Consider the following 16695-nt stretch of genomic DNA (forward strand, 5'->3'; position numbering starts at 1 on the left):
CCGCTGCCCCAATTTTCCTCCCACAACTGAAAGAACTGTTCGTGCTGGGGTAAAATTCCATGTGTTGGACAGCGCTCTGGTATTTCACCGCGGTGACCATTCATCATGCATCAAGTTACCGAGTAAAGATGCCAGCACCATCTATTCCTGCAACAAGGGCATCTTTATTGCGTCTTTCTGAAACCTGCCTGTCGTTTAGCAGCCGATGGTCACCAAACAATGATTGGGAATAGGAACACTGACCTATAAATATTTTTTTGCTGTACTCTCTTGTCCCTGCCTTGCAGCCCAGGTCTACGCAGATCGTTTGTGAGCCATTACTGAGACCATGTACTTTAAAGTCTCCTAGTTCTGATAGTGGTATGGTGAACCTTGGCAGTTTTTTGGGATTAATTGTAGAGGCAGTACTGGGATCAGATAACACCGTGCATTTTAAAGGAGAAGGAATTTAATTCTCCTAGTTCCAATATTGGTAAGATTAGCCTTGCCAGGTTTTTATTTCCACTTGTTGTTAACGGTTGAAAATGTTGATTTTCAGCACCTCTCCCCCGCAGCAGATACTGTAAGTACGGAGGACGAATCCTGTTACAGGACACTGGTAATTTTCACCATGTGGTGTTTGGAGAATTAACTTTGACTAATTTATTTCAATCATTCTTGAAGATCATGGTAATCCATTGTAATCAAATTGAAAACCTTGATAACTCAATTTGCATGCGGGGGTCTTTTTCCTGTCATTTCATTTCACACTTCTCTAGGTGAGGGATATCAATTTGGGCAATATTTTCCTCTTGTCATTTAAATTTTCCCAGAAATGAACTAACTTCGGTTTAGATGAGGTGTCCAAATTATGTGATTTGTATGCAGCCTTCAAACACTGGCAATACAATTTGCAAGGACAATTTTCTATTCCCTACTTTGCCATCTTTGCATTTTTGGGCTTAAAAGCATGGAGTGAGCTGGTTTTCACCCTTGTCATATTGATGGATAAATGCATTGATAGGAAGTTGCGATGTCTGCAAAGTATGGGAATTTTGCTTTAAGCATTCAGTGTGTAGCTCAGCAGTACACCAGGACAGAGAGAAGTGGAAACACTGAAACATTTGATGCAGAGTCAAACCCCTAATCTACCCCAGCAGCATGCCTCAATCCCAGCCCTAAGAGTGTTTGCTCGTGCATCAATGTGACGTTTCCATTTCACACACTAACCATTCAGAGCAAGATTATTGCTCCCAAGATTTGATTTTGATAGATTTGTGTTAGGAAAGGCTGGTAGGACAAAGACCAGAGTTTTCCAGTCCCGCGTGGAAGAGGAGGCTTGGCATTGATGGCCGGTGGCACCTTCCAGTCCTGCAGGAGCCTGTGGCACTTTGCATGGCTTGCCTATCCCACAGTTGGGGAACCCATGGCAGGGGTCGACTTCGGCAGGATTTGGAGATCCCATCAGTGTGAAGGGCCAGAAAGTCCCACCAAAAGATGGGTAGAAGGAAATAAAATACTATCAGCCATGGTTTCACTAAATAATGTAATAGCTCAAGAGGCTGAATGGGTCTATTCCTGTTTCTAAAAGCTAGAATGAAACAACCCCAAATTAATTTCATTTCAAGCAGTCAGCAGAGGAGATTATGACACCACCAGACCTGGGTCTATTCAAGCATAGGTTTTTTTAAAAATCCAGCCAATATTCTCTGAATCATCATCATAAAGTAATTGCAAGAGTCATCAAGCAACAAATATTCACCAATGACCTGCTGATGACTGATGACCACAGCCTCCATCAGAATCTCTCAGTTACAGAACTCCGAATAATCTATGCTGAGACATGGTCACAAGCTGAATGCCAGAAACTAGTTGAGAGAAGTTGCCCTCATCTTTGAAAAGCTATTCAATCAATGATGACAACAAGGAGTCCGAACAGAACTAAAATAATTGGGGTCAAAGGCAAAGCACTCGACTGGCTGCAGTCGTACCTGACCCAAATAAGGATGGTTGTTGGAGGCCAGTTAGTACATTCCGGCATATCATTGCAGGAGTTCCTCAAGACGACCCAAACATCTTCAGTCACCAAGATCAGGGGTAGAGCTGTGCTCACTGGCAATTTCAGTGTTCATCTCCATTCACACCTCTGATGATGGGGCAGACTATGCCATCGTCTGTTGGGAAACTGTCTTTGGCTGACGTTTTCATCACGTGCAGATAAATGACAGCAAAAGCTACCATTAACCTGAAGCTGAACCAGCCAAATCAAGACTTCAAAATCATGGCAGGGACTGGTGACATGCTTGCCTCCTGACCATGCAAAGGCTATCTACTTTACCATCCATGAGTATATGAGAGATATACTAAGGCAGCTCACCAAGGTTACTTTGACAGGACAGAATGTGTATGTGTGTATCTCTATCTCTCCCTCTCTCTCTGTCCTGCTCTCTCTCTCTCCTCTCCTCTCTCTTGCGCTCTCTCTCTCTCTCTCTCGCTTGCTCTCTCTCCCTCTCTCTCTCCCCCCTCTGCCCCTCTCACTCTCCCTTTCACTCACTCAGACTCTCAAAATTCCCAGTGGCTCAAAATATAGTCATGGAACAGTAATGTTCCTTAAGCTAGACAGGTCTCATAAACCTGATAATTTCTACCACAGGGTGTGAAAAGAATTGGGAAAGAAATTGCAGATATGTTAGCCCTCGTTTTCCAAAGCTTCCTACATTCAGATATTGTGCCTTGGGATTGAAAAATTGCAAATGTCATTCCTTGTATATGATGGACAGAAAAGGAAGAATTTGTAAATTACATCAATTTAATAAACTGCAGGAAAGTTATGAGAATCTTATCCGACAAGGTGACTAAGAACTTGGACAAGTATCAATTGATCGAAGATAATCAATTTGTGATGAGAAGAACATGTCTCACTCATCTAATTGAATGTTTGGAGAGTAGCAAATGGAGGAATATCTGTGGATGTTGTCCATATGAACTTTCAGGAGAAACCTGCGAAGGTTCTTCAGGGGATTATTGGCATTAATTGGAACACAAGGAATTAGTGGTGACCTGTGACAAAGGTTGGTAAATCGGAGACAGAGTAGAGATGGAGAGCTTGTTCCCTCATTGGCATTCCCCAGAAATCTATACTAGAGTTATCGATTTTCACCATATATATAACTTGGATGAGAAACATAGTTATTTTTACCTCCAAGTTTGCAGATGACCAAAGACTGCAGTGGATGGTGACTTGGAGGTGAACTGGAGCTGACAAATGTTCCAGTGACACTTCTGCTCTTGTTGTTCTTGCATGAAGTTTCAAGAGAGAGACATTCTGTCCTGTCAGAGCAACCTTGTTGAGCTGCCTCAGTACATCTTTCATATAATACATTTTGCAGCCCCAGCCCTGTGATGTTGGGCGAAGGCACCAGTTGAGGGAAATGCTGTAACCTGTATGCTGCTGTGCTTTCAGAGAATTGTTGCAGCGATGCCCATACAAGTGAGCTGAGTATTCTATCACACTGCTGACTCATGTGGATGGTAGAGAGCCTTTGCACAGTCAGACAAAGAAAATATCACCGGGCATCAGCTGTGTAGATGGGAGCTGGAAGTTGCAGTTCCAGACAGACTGAGTGGGCAAAACTATGGCTGATGGATTTTAAGTGAAGTGTGAAACCATCCACTTTGGTTTTGAGAAACACAAATCAAAATATTTCATGTTTTTTTTTTCTTTTTTACAAATTTAGAGTACCCAATTCTTTTTTTTTTCCCCCAATTAAGGGGTCATTTAGCATGGCCAATCCACCTACCCTGCACATCTTTTTGGGTTGTGGGAGTGAGACCCATGCAGTCACGGGGAGAATGAGCAAACTCCAAACGGACAGTGATCCAGGAAAATATTTTGTTAACACCAAGAGAACAGCAAGAGACTAGAATTTGTGGAAGAGCAAAGGGATTTTTAGGATCCCAGCTATTCACACTATGTATTAATAATTTAGATGAAGCAACTAAATGAAATATCTTCACATTTGCAGATGACAAAGCTAAGTGGAAGGGTGAGGGACTTACAGAGATGTTTCAATGCAATTCAGACATCTGTGGAAGGTTCTTGCTATGGAGCGGGTGAAGCGAAGATTTACCAGACTAACACCTGGGATGGCAGGATTAACGTACGAGTAGAGATTAAGTAGGTTAGGGCTTGTACTCCAAGGCCCGGACCGTAGAGCTGCTGGCAGAGAGGAAAAAGCTAAAAATGGACTTTAACCTGCTATCCACCAGGAAAGCAGTGTACCAACTCCGCCAGACACGGGGGACCTTTTACAAACCAGGGGAAAAGGCTGACTGCCTACTGGCTCACCAGCTGAGAAAGCAGGCAGCCACGAGGGAAATAGCGCAGGTAAAAGATGGTAGAGGCAGACTGGTAGCGGAACAAAAAGAGGTTAACCGAGCATTCGAGACCTTCTACCGGGGACTGTACACCTCCGAGGCCCACCGACAGGATGAAACTGTTTTTATACGGACTGGAACTACCAGTTGTGGGGGAGGACAGACTGGGGAAGCTGGAAGCACCAATAGATCTGGGAGAAATCATGGAGAGCGTCAGCTCCATGCAGGTGGGGAAGGCGCTGGAACCGGACGGGTTCCTGGCGGACTTCTATAAAATATTTGGACCTGCCCTGGCCCCACATCTAAGGGACATGTTCGCAGACTCGCTGGCAATTGACACTTTGCCTCCTACACTAGCGCAGGCCACAATTTCATTGATACCCAAAAAAGACACACAGCCGCCAGAATGTGGATCATATAGACCCATTTCGCTGTTAAATGTGGATGTGAAAATACTCGCAACGGTCCTGGCTAAAAAGCTGGAGAACTGTGTACTGGAGGTGGTCGCTGAGGACCAAAAGGGCTTTGTCAATGGTAGGCAACTCACTGCGAACATCAGGCAGCTGTTGAACGTAATAATGACCTCCCCCCTGGGGAGAGAACATCAGAGGTGATTGTCCCCCTGGACGCAGAAAAGGCCTTCGACTGAGTCGAATGGAAGTACCTCCTCGAGGTACTGGAACGGTTTGGGCTAGGAGCAGGATTCGCCGCCTGGGTGAGGCTCCTGTACGAGTTTGAAATAATACCACCAGTTTTGAATACTTCCAGCTACAAAGAGGCACGAGGCAGGGATTTCCATTGTCCCCGCTCCTGTTTGCACTAGCAATCGAATCCCTGGCATAGCCTTGCAGGATGCGAAAAGCTGGAAGGGCATCCAAAGAGGAGACAGAGAGCACAGAGTCTCACTCTATGCGGATGACCTGCTCCTGTATGTCTCAAAGCCACAGGAAAGACTGAAAGCAATCATGCAGATCCTGAAAGAGTTCGGAACCTTCCCAGGTTGCAAACTCAACCTGGGCAAAACTGAGTGTCCCAAACAGGGGAGGGGTAGAGCTGGAGGGACTCCCTTTCAAAATAGCCCAAAACATATTCCGATACCTCGGGATACAAATATCCAGAGACTGGGCACAGATCCACAAGTGGCACCTGGCCAGCCTGGCGGCAGAGGAAGTAAAAAAGGACGTACAAAGGTGGGACGCACACCCACTCTCCCTGGCGGGGAGAGTGCAAACGATCAAAATGAACATGCTGCGAGGTTCCTCTTCCTGTTTGGGTCCATACCGATCTTCATCCCCAAGGCCTTCTTCCAAAACGTAGACAGCTTAATTATGACGTTTGTGTGGGGGGGCAGGAATCCAAGAGGCCCCAAATCAACACTGCAAAGAAGGAAAATTAAGGGAGGCCTGGCACTGCCAAACCTGCAATATTACCACTGGGCAGCAACAGCGGAAAGAGTGAGGGAGTGGGTGCACGAAAACGACTTGGAGTGGGTGCAGATGGAGGAGGCCTGCAGAAGGACGACCCTCCAGACCGTAGCCACGGCAGCACTCCCATCCCCCTCGACGAAATACACGTCTAGCGCAGTGGTAGTGGCCACACTGAAAATGTAGGGCCAACTAAGACAGCACTTCAGGCTGACCAAGATGTCCGCCATCTGCAGTAACCACAGATTCCAGCCAACCATGCTAGACGCAACCTTTAGAAAATGGAGACGGGATGGGGGAACGCTGACAGTTAGGGACTTTTACATAGGACACAGACTAGTGACGCTGAACGAACAGCGGAATGGGAATTGCCGACAGGACAGGAAATGTGAGACCTACGAATAAAAGACTTGAAATGAAAATGAAAATCGCTTATTGTCACAAGTAGGCTTCAAATGAAGTTACTGTGAAAAGCCCCTAGTCGCCACATTCCGGCGCCTGTTCGGGGAGGCTGTTACTTCCTCCACAAAGAGACGATAGGTTACCTCCGGGCCGCGGAGACCACACTATTAGAGGACCTGGTGAACACGGAGAGTAAAGAAGGGGGACTCTGTGGGAAAATATCTGGACAGAGCCCGAACACCACTGGACAAGACCAGATGGAAATGGGAGGGCCGAACTGGGGACAGAAGTTGGGTGGGGACTTTGGAGCAAAGCACTGAGCATGGCCAACTCTACCCCTCCCTGTGCAAGGCTCAGCCTCATGCAATTAAAAGTGTTGCTCAGAGCGCACCTAACCAGAACCCGAATGAGCAGGTGTGGAGGACAAGTGTGAGCGGTGCCCAGCCAACCACACCCACATGTTCTGGGCTTGTCCTAAACTGGACAGCCTTCTCCGAGGCAATGTCCAAGGTTGTGGAGGTTAGGGTGAAGCCATGCCCAATTGTGACAATCTTCGGGGTGCCAGAGGTACACGTGGGGAAGAGGGCCGATGCCCTAGCTTTTGCTTCCCTAATCGCACGCCGGAGAATCCTGCTCGGCTGGCAATCAGCAGCATCACAACAGCTGCAGACTGACTAGCTGGCCTTTCGGAACTTATCCACCTGGAGAAGATCAGATACGCAGTCCGAGGGTCGGAAGAAGACTTCCTTACTGCATGGGGGCAATTTGGCGGCCTGTTCCAAACCTGTTCAAGGCCAACAACAGCCAGTGGAGAGGGAAACTGGAAGGAGTAGTAAGGGGAAAGAGAGAAAGACCAGGAGAAACATCAGGCACGCACAACCCGGGTGTGTGTGCGGGGGATGACAGAGCCTGAGAGAGACAGAAATAATGTGAGGGAGGGGGGCAGCCCCCCCCCCCCCATCCACAAAAAGGGCACGGCTGAGGCCAATGAAGGGTGAAAAGAAAGGGGGGGAACAAATAGAAGGGGGAACACACCCTCGGACCGATCGGGGGGGGGGGGGGGCTGGGGGCCATGGGTGAGGGTTAGGAAAAGGTGGGGTGGGGGAGCGGAGGGGATGACATGCCAAATTAGACGGCACCAATTTGTAAATAGAGAAACGTAAGAAAAAGCCTTTTTGCACTGGATAATAAATGAAAACAAACAGCATTGTACATAATTTTGAAAATGCCATTAATTTTTTTTAATTTAAAAAAAAATAGGTTAGGATTACATTTCCATAGAATCGCTACAGAAGGAGGCTAGGGCTGGTTTAGCTCAGTGGGCTGGACAGCTGGTCTGTAATGCAGAACAAGGCCAGCAGCGCGGGTTCAATTCCTGTACCAGCTTACCTGAACAGGCGCCGGAATGTGGCGACTAGGGGCTTTTCACAGTAACTTCATACTTGTGACAATAAAAGATTATTATTATTCAGCCCAGTCCCCTGGGCCTGATAGGTTGCATCCCAGGATATTAAATGAAGTAGTTACAGAGATGGGGGATACACTGGTAGTAATCTTCCAAGAATCCTTAAATTCTGGGAAAAGTCCCAGAGGATTGGAAAATTACAGGTGTAACACATTTATCCAGCGACCAGTTTAACTTCGGTCATTGGGAAAATGTTTAGAATCGATTATAATTCCAGTAATAGCAATGCAGTTAGAAATACATCAAGTAATTGAGGCGAAAACATTCTGCAATTTCAAAAAGGCATTGGATACCGCTCTTGGGGCGGCAGCACAAATGTGCAGTGGTTAGCATTGTTGCCTAATGGCGCCAAGGACCCGGGTTCGATCCCGGCCCTGGGTCATTATCCTTGTGAAGTTTGCACATTCTCCACATGTCTGCATAGGTCTCATCCTCACAACCCAAAGATGTGCAGTGTCGATGGATTGGCCATGCTAAATTGCACCTTAATTGATTACTCCAAATTTTTTTCTTTAAAGGTGTAACTCTTGGGGCTGAAAGGATCGAGGTACTATGGGGAGGGAAGGCGGGATCAGGATACTGAACTCTATGATCAGCCATGATCACAATGAATGGCGGAGTAGGCTGGAAGGGCCAAATGGCCGCCTCCTGCTTCTATTTTCTATGTATGTTTCTATAATATAATCAAGCAGAGTCAGCATGGCTCATGAAGAGGAACTCACGCCTGACAATTTTATTAGAATTCTTTCACGATATCAACCTGTAACTATTGGAGAGCCATGGGGACACAATTATTTATAATATATATTAATGACTTGGACAAGGGAAGTGAATGCGCTATTGCCAAATTGTGGCACAAAAATAGGTGGAAAGGCAAGTGGCGAGGTTGGCATAAAGAGTCTGCAAAGGAGTAAAGACCAGTTAGGTGAGTGGGTGAAAATTTGGTAGATGGAATATAATGTAGGAAAATGTGAAGTTATGCACTTTGGTAGGAAAAATAAAGCAGCTGAATATTATTTAAATGGAGAAAGACAGCAGAAAACTGCAACACCGAGGGTCTTTGTGCCTAAATCACAAAAGTCTAGCATGCAAGTTCAGCTGGTATTGGGGAAGGCAAATGGAATGTTCGCCTTTATTTCAAAGGGAATGGAGTATAAAAATAGGGACGTTTGCTAAAACTATACAAGGCACAGGCATACTGTGAATAGTTTGATCTACTTAAGGAAAGATGTACTGGCTTTGGAAGTAGCCCAGGGAAGGTTCACTAGGCTGATCCCTGGTATGGAGGGATTTTTGTTACGAGGAGAGGTTAAGTAGGTTGGGCTCATTGGATTCTCGGGGGGCTTGACGGGGTAGATGCTGATGAGATGTTTTCTCTTGTGGGAGAGTCTAGGACCAGAAGCCAAAATCTCAGAGTAAAGTGTTGCCCATTCAAGTCAGAGATGAGGAGGAATTTCTTCTCCCAGAGGGTAGTGAATTGTGGAATTCTTTACCATAGCGAGCTGCTGAGGCTGGGTCGTTAAGTATGTTCAAGGGTGAGATGGTCAGATTTTTAATCCTTGAGGAAACCAAGGGTTATGAGGATAAGGCGGGAAAGTGGAGTTGAGGATTATATCAGATCAGCTATGTCTTCATTGAATGGTGGAGCAGACTTGATGGGCCTAATGGCCGACTTCTGCTCCGAAGTCATGTGGTCTGTTGTCTGAGATGATCATTCCGTGGAACTTATGTGGAGTGAATGTAACTTGCCACTCGTCAGTCGAAGCTTGGATGTTGTCCAGGTCTTGTTGCATTTGGACATGGACTGCTTCAGTATCTGAAGAGTCACCATTGGTGAACATTGAGCATTCACCAGTGAACATCCCAATTTATGACAAGAGAAACGTCATTGATGAAGCAGCTGAAAATGGTTAGGCCTCAGACACTGAGGAATTCCTGCAGTGATATCGTGGAACTTGGATGATTGACCTCCAAAAGCCATAGCCATCTTCCTTTGTGCCAGGTATGACTCCAACCAGTGGAGAGTTATTCCCCTGATTCCCATTGACTTCAATTTTGCTGAAGATACCTGAATATTCTGGAGGTTTGGTTCAATTATCTTCGGGGATCAAGAAATATTAATGCAGCATGATGAGAGCAGGAAGCTTCCAGTGGATTTGATTGGCACAGTGACATATCTAGTGATTTCTCATGGATGTTGATTTTGCTTTCAGATTGATCGTAGTGAAGTGGATGGTGCTGCTGAAACAAACGGACAACGGGAAAGCACTTCATCCCCACCAAAGGTTACAGTAAGTTACCTATTCATCTGTCACTATACACCGCCTGTAACTGCAGTGCCTTAACTGTTGCTCTTTCAGCAGTTAATGGCTGAGCATTTTGTCTTGTTTCAGGGTCTCCGTTTGGAGTGTTGTAGAAAAAGTTCAGTTGGTGCACAGATATTCCTGTGCTTTGTCTGCTGTTAAATATTTTTGTGATTTTTAGTTCCAAAATCCCAGAACAGGCCAATTGTCACTGACAGTGGCGCACACTTATATGGTTGCTTCTTTCTCCAGTTTGATGCGACAATGCAATAATTCTTCTTGCTACGATTTTTTTTAAAGTTTAGAGTACCCAATTCATTTTTTCCAATTAAGGGGCAATTTAGCGTGGCCAATCCACCTGGGTTGTGGGGGTGAAACCCGCGCAAACACTGGGAGAATGTGCAAACTCCACACGGACAGTGACCCAGAGCCGGGATCGAACCTGGGATCTCGGCGCCATGAGGCAGCAGGGCTAACCCACTGCTCCACCGTGCTGCCCTTCCTGCTGCTGCGATGATACAAAAGTTCCCGCATAGCTTTTCAAGGTTTTCCTTTGACTGAGAGCGAAATTAGATCTTTTTTTTTTTTAATACATTTATTTGTGCCCTGCGTAACGTGCAGGTCAGAACTTGGGGTCCATAGATTACAGCACCAAATGAAGCCAATTAGCCATAGTCTATATCTTGGCTCTTTTTTCAAACAACCTCTCCTGAATAGCCTGAATCTTCTGCTTAAACTATTTATTCAAATGTATTCTAAATGTTTGCCTTGACTTGTGGCATAGCAATTGAGCACACAATCTTCCAGCCCCCACCCCCCCCCCTTCTCCATTCCTTAATAGTTTGCAGCCCATGTCATTGTTTTGTGAAGTAGATGTTTCCCTGTTTATCCAAATACTGGATAATTTTTTTAACCCCTCTGTTTACCTGGTTAGAAGGAGGTACTTCGGCTCAGCTCAACTCTGATCTGTAGTCATATAGTTGAGATTGCGTGAGAATCTGAATCTTTTTTTTCTAATTTGCACTAAATGGTACAGCAGGGACAGTACATTGTTAGATTAACACAATGCTTCATCTCATGTTTGTACTTGTTAAATGGGAAGGTTACTTTAGGGGGGAATGTGGGGCAGGGAAGCACAGTGGAGGACAAACAACATATTAACGTAAAGTGTTTATTTTGTGTGTGTTCCATAGAAACCTATGATTGACCACAATTAACTCTTGAGGCAGAGATTATAGCATAGTTTAAAAATAAATAGGGGATGACTGGAGTATTTGAAAAATAGTGAAGAGAAATGATTAGAACTAGTATAAAGATTAGAACTAATTTGTTTGAATTTACTGTAAAATAAAAAATAATAGTGAGGCTAATTGCACATATTGTTATTTATGATCGACAGCAACTTGAGGGTGTGCAGCTAAGCACAGGTGGTTGCTGTCCAAAATGTGCAATTCCTTCATAAGCCGCACATAAACATGTGCATTTCACTGCCCATTTATTCTGTTGAATAGCATGAAACAGAAGCAGGAGGAGGCCATTCGGCACTTTGAGCCTGCTCTGTCATTCATTATGATCAGAGCAGATCATCCAACTCCATAAAAGGTTCCCGCTTACCCCCCATATCCTTTGATCCCTTTAGCTCTAAGAGCTAACTCCAGCAAGACATCCCTGCTGCTACACTCTAATGCTCTCGCTGTGCAAGTCAACATATCATTTGCCGCCTTTAGCACCTGTTGCACCTACTTTGCTTTCAGTGGCTGGTGTACAAGGACACCCAGATCTCGTTGCACATTCCCCTCTCATAATCTATAGCCACTCGGATAATAATCTGCCTTGCTATTTTTGCTAGATAACCTCTCATTTATCCACATTATACTGCATCTGCCATTTACATTTAATTCCCTCGTTTAAATCATTAATATACATTGTGACAGTAAAAGATTATTATTATAATTCTTCAATCTGATTGGCTAAGGAGACTCACAGTTGCTTACCTTGTTTACACACAACACTTACCATTTCCATCATCTTCTTCCAGAAATGCAAAATACAGTTGTTGAACATCTAAAATAAAAATGTAAATGCTGGGACTATTCAGCAGTTGATGTTTCTCTCTCCACCGGTGCTCACAGACCGCGTGAGCATCTCCAGCATTTTCCAATTTTGATTTGATTTAGATTTATTGTCACGTGTACCGAGGTACAGTGAAAAGTATTGTTCTGCGTTCGGTCCAGGCAGATCGTTCCATACATGAGAAAGAAAGGACATACGATAAATACATAAGACATTGGGTGAAGCATACGGAGTGTAGTGCTATTCAGTAGAGAAGAGTGTAGAGCGATCAGTTCAGGTCTACATGAGGGTAGTCTGGTAACAGCGGGGAAGAAGCTGTTTTTGAATCTTGGTGTGCGTTCTCAGACTTTTGTATCTCATGCCCGATGGAAGAGCTTATTCCATTTGATCCACTTCCAGCAACTTGCCATGTAACAATTCATGGAAATGAAATGGGCAAGGACAAGTCTAACCATTCCTTCGTCAGATGCAGTAAATTCTGCCTCAGTATACCTTCCAAGAAAATTTTAGAAAGTGGCATAGAAAGGGACTATTAATGCAAAATGCTACTTTGTCCGGAGGGGAGGGGATGGGGGGGGGGGGGGTTTGCAGGTGTTCCAGACTCCCTCTATGTGCTCTGACTGACTACTTTGTAAACTAATGAAATGCTAACCTGTGCTAATTTTCATATACAGAGATACATTGCCCAGGTATTGCAGGATCCTCAATCTGAATCCACGGGAGATGACGACGAGCCGACGTCACAGAAGGGTACCAGGGAAGTGACCACTCAAGGAGAGTTCCAGTCCTGTGAAGACAGTCTGATTGAAAACGAGGTTCATCATTAGTGGAATTTGACGAGTTTTTTAAAAAATGATTCAGACTGCACAGTTTAGGACCTGGGAACTATGGCACCACTGGTTCTTTGAAACTCCAGACTGTAATTACTAACCCGTTGTGCTGTGTAACCTATACCAGTACGATGCAATTTGCTAAACTTTTCCTGTATTTGTTTTGCCGTTGTGAGGAACACGGCGGAACTTGGATATGATGAGATGTGCGGGGATTGTAGAGAAAATAGCTATGCATTTTTACCTGCCCGAATATAAACATTCTGCCATCATATACATATACTAATGATAAGAAATTTGACTGCACCTCTAACATTAGTCCTAGGAAAATCTTCTACTGGCCTGCCACCAGAGTAGGGAATGAACAAGTGAGCCTGATCACATAAGCACACATACTGGGAGAGGGATGTGTGTGAGAGAGGGAGAAAGAATGACGTTTGATATGCTATATCCTATGAAGTGAAAGAGAATAAGTGTTACAGAATTCCTGGTGAAATTAATCTTATTCCATTTCAAATCATATAGACAAGTAAGGATGGTAAAATTGGTTGATTAGTTGGAATATTTGTAAGTATGCAGTTTAATTTAAAAGTTTGAAAAGGGATCAGTAGTGGTGATCAAACAGGACCAATTTTAATGTGTTCTCGGTGCCGGGTGTCATCTGTGTAAACTTGTAGGTTATGTAGGAGAAGGTGGCCTGTAGAAATCCTGCATTTTCATCCCAGGTTTGAGATCCGTGCTTTCTGCTGCGCCGAACATTTTCTGACTTTTGTTTTAAAGTGCAATTGCAAATGCAGTTACAGTATAAATTTAAAAGAATGTAAAGTTTTCTGCATTCAAAGTGCAGAAAGAAATGGACACGACAAATAGTGAATTGTTGGGTCAGCGGGTTATTATGTAGTTCAAACAATTTGTCACGTGGATCTGTTTAAATGAGCAGGGGGTTGCCTGACGATCCCATGCTGAAATTACAGACTTCCTATGGTGTTTGTATTTTAGTCATTTTTCAGGATGCTTTGGTAGAGGGCGGGGCTTATTAATTATGAATTTATTCCCTATCCAAGAGCCTGATTCTAGTCTGATATGTTCAGTGGTGGGGAGGTTGAACCACCTTCTACCTGGCGTGTTCAATGTATTTAAAATTATTTCCGAACTAAAAGTTCATGCAGCATTTCCAGTTGATTATTGAGCAAATGTTTTTAATCTGTGATTCTGGATAGGGCTAACTGAAAAAACTAACTGAGCAGATCACTCAACAGCTGAAATTTGCTCACTTGCAAGGTAGCAGGGACCGAAAAGAGGGTTGTCTGTTGAGGACCAGGACTGAAGGCTGGGTTTGTTAATTTTCTTGTTTCAACACTACAGTGCATGTAAAAGTAAGTCATTGCTGTTTGATAGCACCTTCCAGGTGCTGAAGAAAATAACTCTAGACCAAGGAGCAGGTATACTTTAATTTATTAAAACATAATCCACATTATCTACCAACTAAAACCAGTACAGGTAGAGGTGAGCTTGTCTTGGCATGGGTATCCTCAACCAAGGCTGAAAGTATGGTAGGGAGCCACTTTCAGTGTAAGGTTATTATTGGTTATGATCAAGTTGCAGCTAAAAGAAACAATCAGAATTAAAATAGATTATTCCCATCTCTTACTCTTTCCTCTCTCTGGTGACTGGAATGCTTATTGTGATTCCACGCACAAATATAATTGTGTTTCATTCATCACATCTACCAGCTGATGAGATAATGTTTGCTGAAGTCTCAGCTTGCTGACACTACTGGAGACTCCATTCATCCTCAAACAGGTTACAAAAAGGGTAAAAGTGAATCCGTGTTTTGTCTGTCTGGATGTGCGATGATAGCAGGAAATGTAACATTCCTTTATAGCAGGGCCCTAACCCATTCACCAGTTGTACTTTCCTTCCTGTCAAAATTTCATTTGCAATTTGATCTTGGTGGAAGTGTGCATTATTGTCGAACAAGGTTTGCATTTATATTAACTACTGTTTGGCCTGAGGGCCTTTTTAAAGTGAGTTGGATGGAGAATTAAACTTTATGCTCCATTATACAATTTTCTATATACTTAGGATCAAGGAGGGTGTGCTGTCTTTGCTATTTTCAGAATTAACAGAAGCAGTTATATGCTAGTCATTAGGATTTATGTGTTTTTGTAGTTGACTGAAAGGCATTGGCTCTCATAACTTCTCAAGTCAAGCTTTGGATTGAATTTTGGCAGAGTACAATCCTAATTAAATACAGAGCCCATTTTGCCAAGACACTTTGCAACTTCTGTGCAGTCTGTTAAAATAGCAAGCAAATTTGCAAATTGTCATGTTTCTTCCCAACTGTAACCATTCATCAATGCAATTTGTAAGACATGGGAACACATACAGGCCCATTTTGCACAAGCCATTGGATTGCCACATATGTCATTGCCCCGAGGGGGCATTTAACAGTGCATTTCCTGCACCCAGTGCATGATGTGTTGTATTTGGGAGGATATATTTGTGCTTTAGAGTTCTATATAATGGGAGTAAATGGACATACATTTATCTGAAGTGATTTGATAGTACTGTATAACATTTACCATTAGAAGTCCTCACCGGAAATTAAATTATTGAGAGTTTCAGAATGTATAATCCTGTTTGTACTGATTTCAGGGATTAGCATCTGAGAACAAACAGCTGTTTAACATGCCCTCTATGAACTGACCTTAATTGTTATGTGCTTTCACACAAGTCCTAAAATACGAGTACATCATGGGTTCATTAAAATGCATTTAAGTAATTGATGTTGTTTTGGTCTAGGGTTACATGTACATAGCTGGATGTACCAAGTGCAAGTATTGTGTATATAATGTAATTAATAGAGGTCTGCAAATTGCTTTACATCCGTCCTGTGGTACTGGTGATATCATCTGCAGTAAAGTCATATAATACAAATAGTTCATTGAAGCAATTTATTAATGTTCTAGATACTTGTGTAAGAATTAAAAAATACATCAAGGCAGGTGCCTCATAGGCACAGCGTTCCTTGAGCATTGAATTCTCATGTGACTGGAATCTAAATCTAAACCATCACTGACTTTTCCTTTCCAGAAAGGTTAGATATGCAGTATGTTTTGTCTGCAATGACTGGGCTAACCTGGTACAGCAAAGAATCATGTATATAATCCTAGGCTGATGCTAATACAGTAAGGGATTTCCCTTGGGTTCAGATTAAGAATTGTTAGAGAGGTGGCGACATCTTTATCTAATTGATGCTATGCCTACCTTTGAAGTACTTAATGCTGTATTTGGGTGCAAATGAAAAGTTTAATTCTCCCAGTACTTGCATCTCTCATCAATACAATTATGCATAAACGCAATTAATGCACACTGAATTTATTGCTGTTTGCTAGTTGGCATTTTCAAACTCTTGCATAGTATTGTAGATGGATTGTTTTCTTATAATATATAAACAAACTTGGTATTGCACTTTATTTTATAGAAGGTGTCTGCTTTTCATGGTCAAGAAAGAAGTGGATGATTTCCTGGTTGGCACTGATCCATTGTGAATTAAAGTGAAGTTTCCTGTTCCATAAAAAGAATGACTCCTTTATCATAGTCTGTTCTAATTCCCATTTGGTTTCTGAGGTGACCCATTATAATCCATGAAAGGAATAACCATATTACAATCTTCAAAATGCCCAAGAGATTCTTGGAGCTTTTATTATCGTACTATGAAGCTATTAGAAAAGTGTTATTAAACATTAGTATTATGTTCAGAAATACATCTATTGAAAATACAGCACTGCACTCATACATGGGCAGCAGAGTAATATTTCTTTAATGTTGGCTGTGTT

At 43.3% G+C, this 16695-nt stretch overlaps 1 protein-coding gene across 3 annotated transcripts in view; it reads left to right on the top strand.

Annotated features, from left to right (window-relative positions):
• Positions 1-16440, top strand: part of LOC140411143 (CSC1-like protein 2) — a 326932-nt gene extending 310492 nt beyond the window's left edge. For 2 of the 3 annotated variants that reach the window (XM_072500210.1, XM_072500211.1), the window contains 3 exons: positions 539-598; positions 9861-9938; positions 12698-16440. In XM_072500210.1, coding sequence (XP_072356311.1) covers positions 539-598; positions 9861-9938; positions 12698-12850 — 291 coding nt within the window. In that variant the 3' untranslated portion in view covers positions 12851-16440. The remainder of the gene's footprint in view (positions 1-538; positions 599-9860; positions 9939-12697) is intronic. The other variant, XM_072500212.1, reaches the window with a different exon arrangement.
• The last annotated feature ends 255 nt before the right edge of the window (positions 16441-16695 follow it).

The sequence above is a fragment of the Scyliorhinus torazame genome, chromosome 4, assembly GCF_047496885.1.
Source record: "Scyliorhinus torazame isolate Kashiwa2021f chromosome 4, sScyTor2.1, whole genome shotgun sequence".
Classification (NCBI taxonomy): Eukaryota; Metazoa; Chordata; class Chondrichthyes; order Carcharhiniformes; family Scyliorhinidae; genus Scyliorhinus; species Scyliorhinus torazame.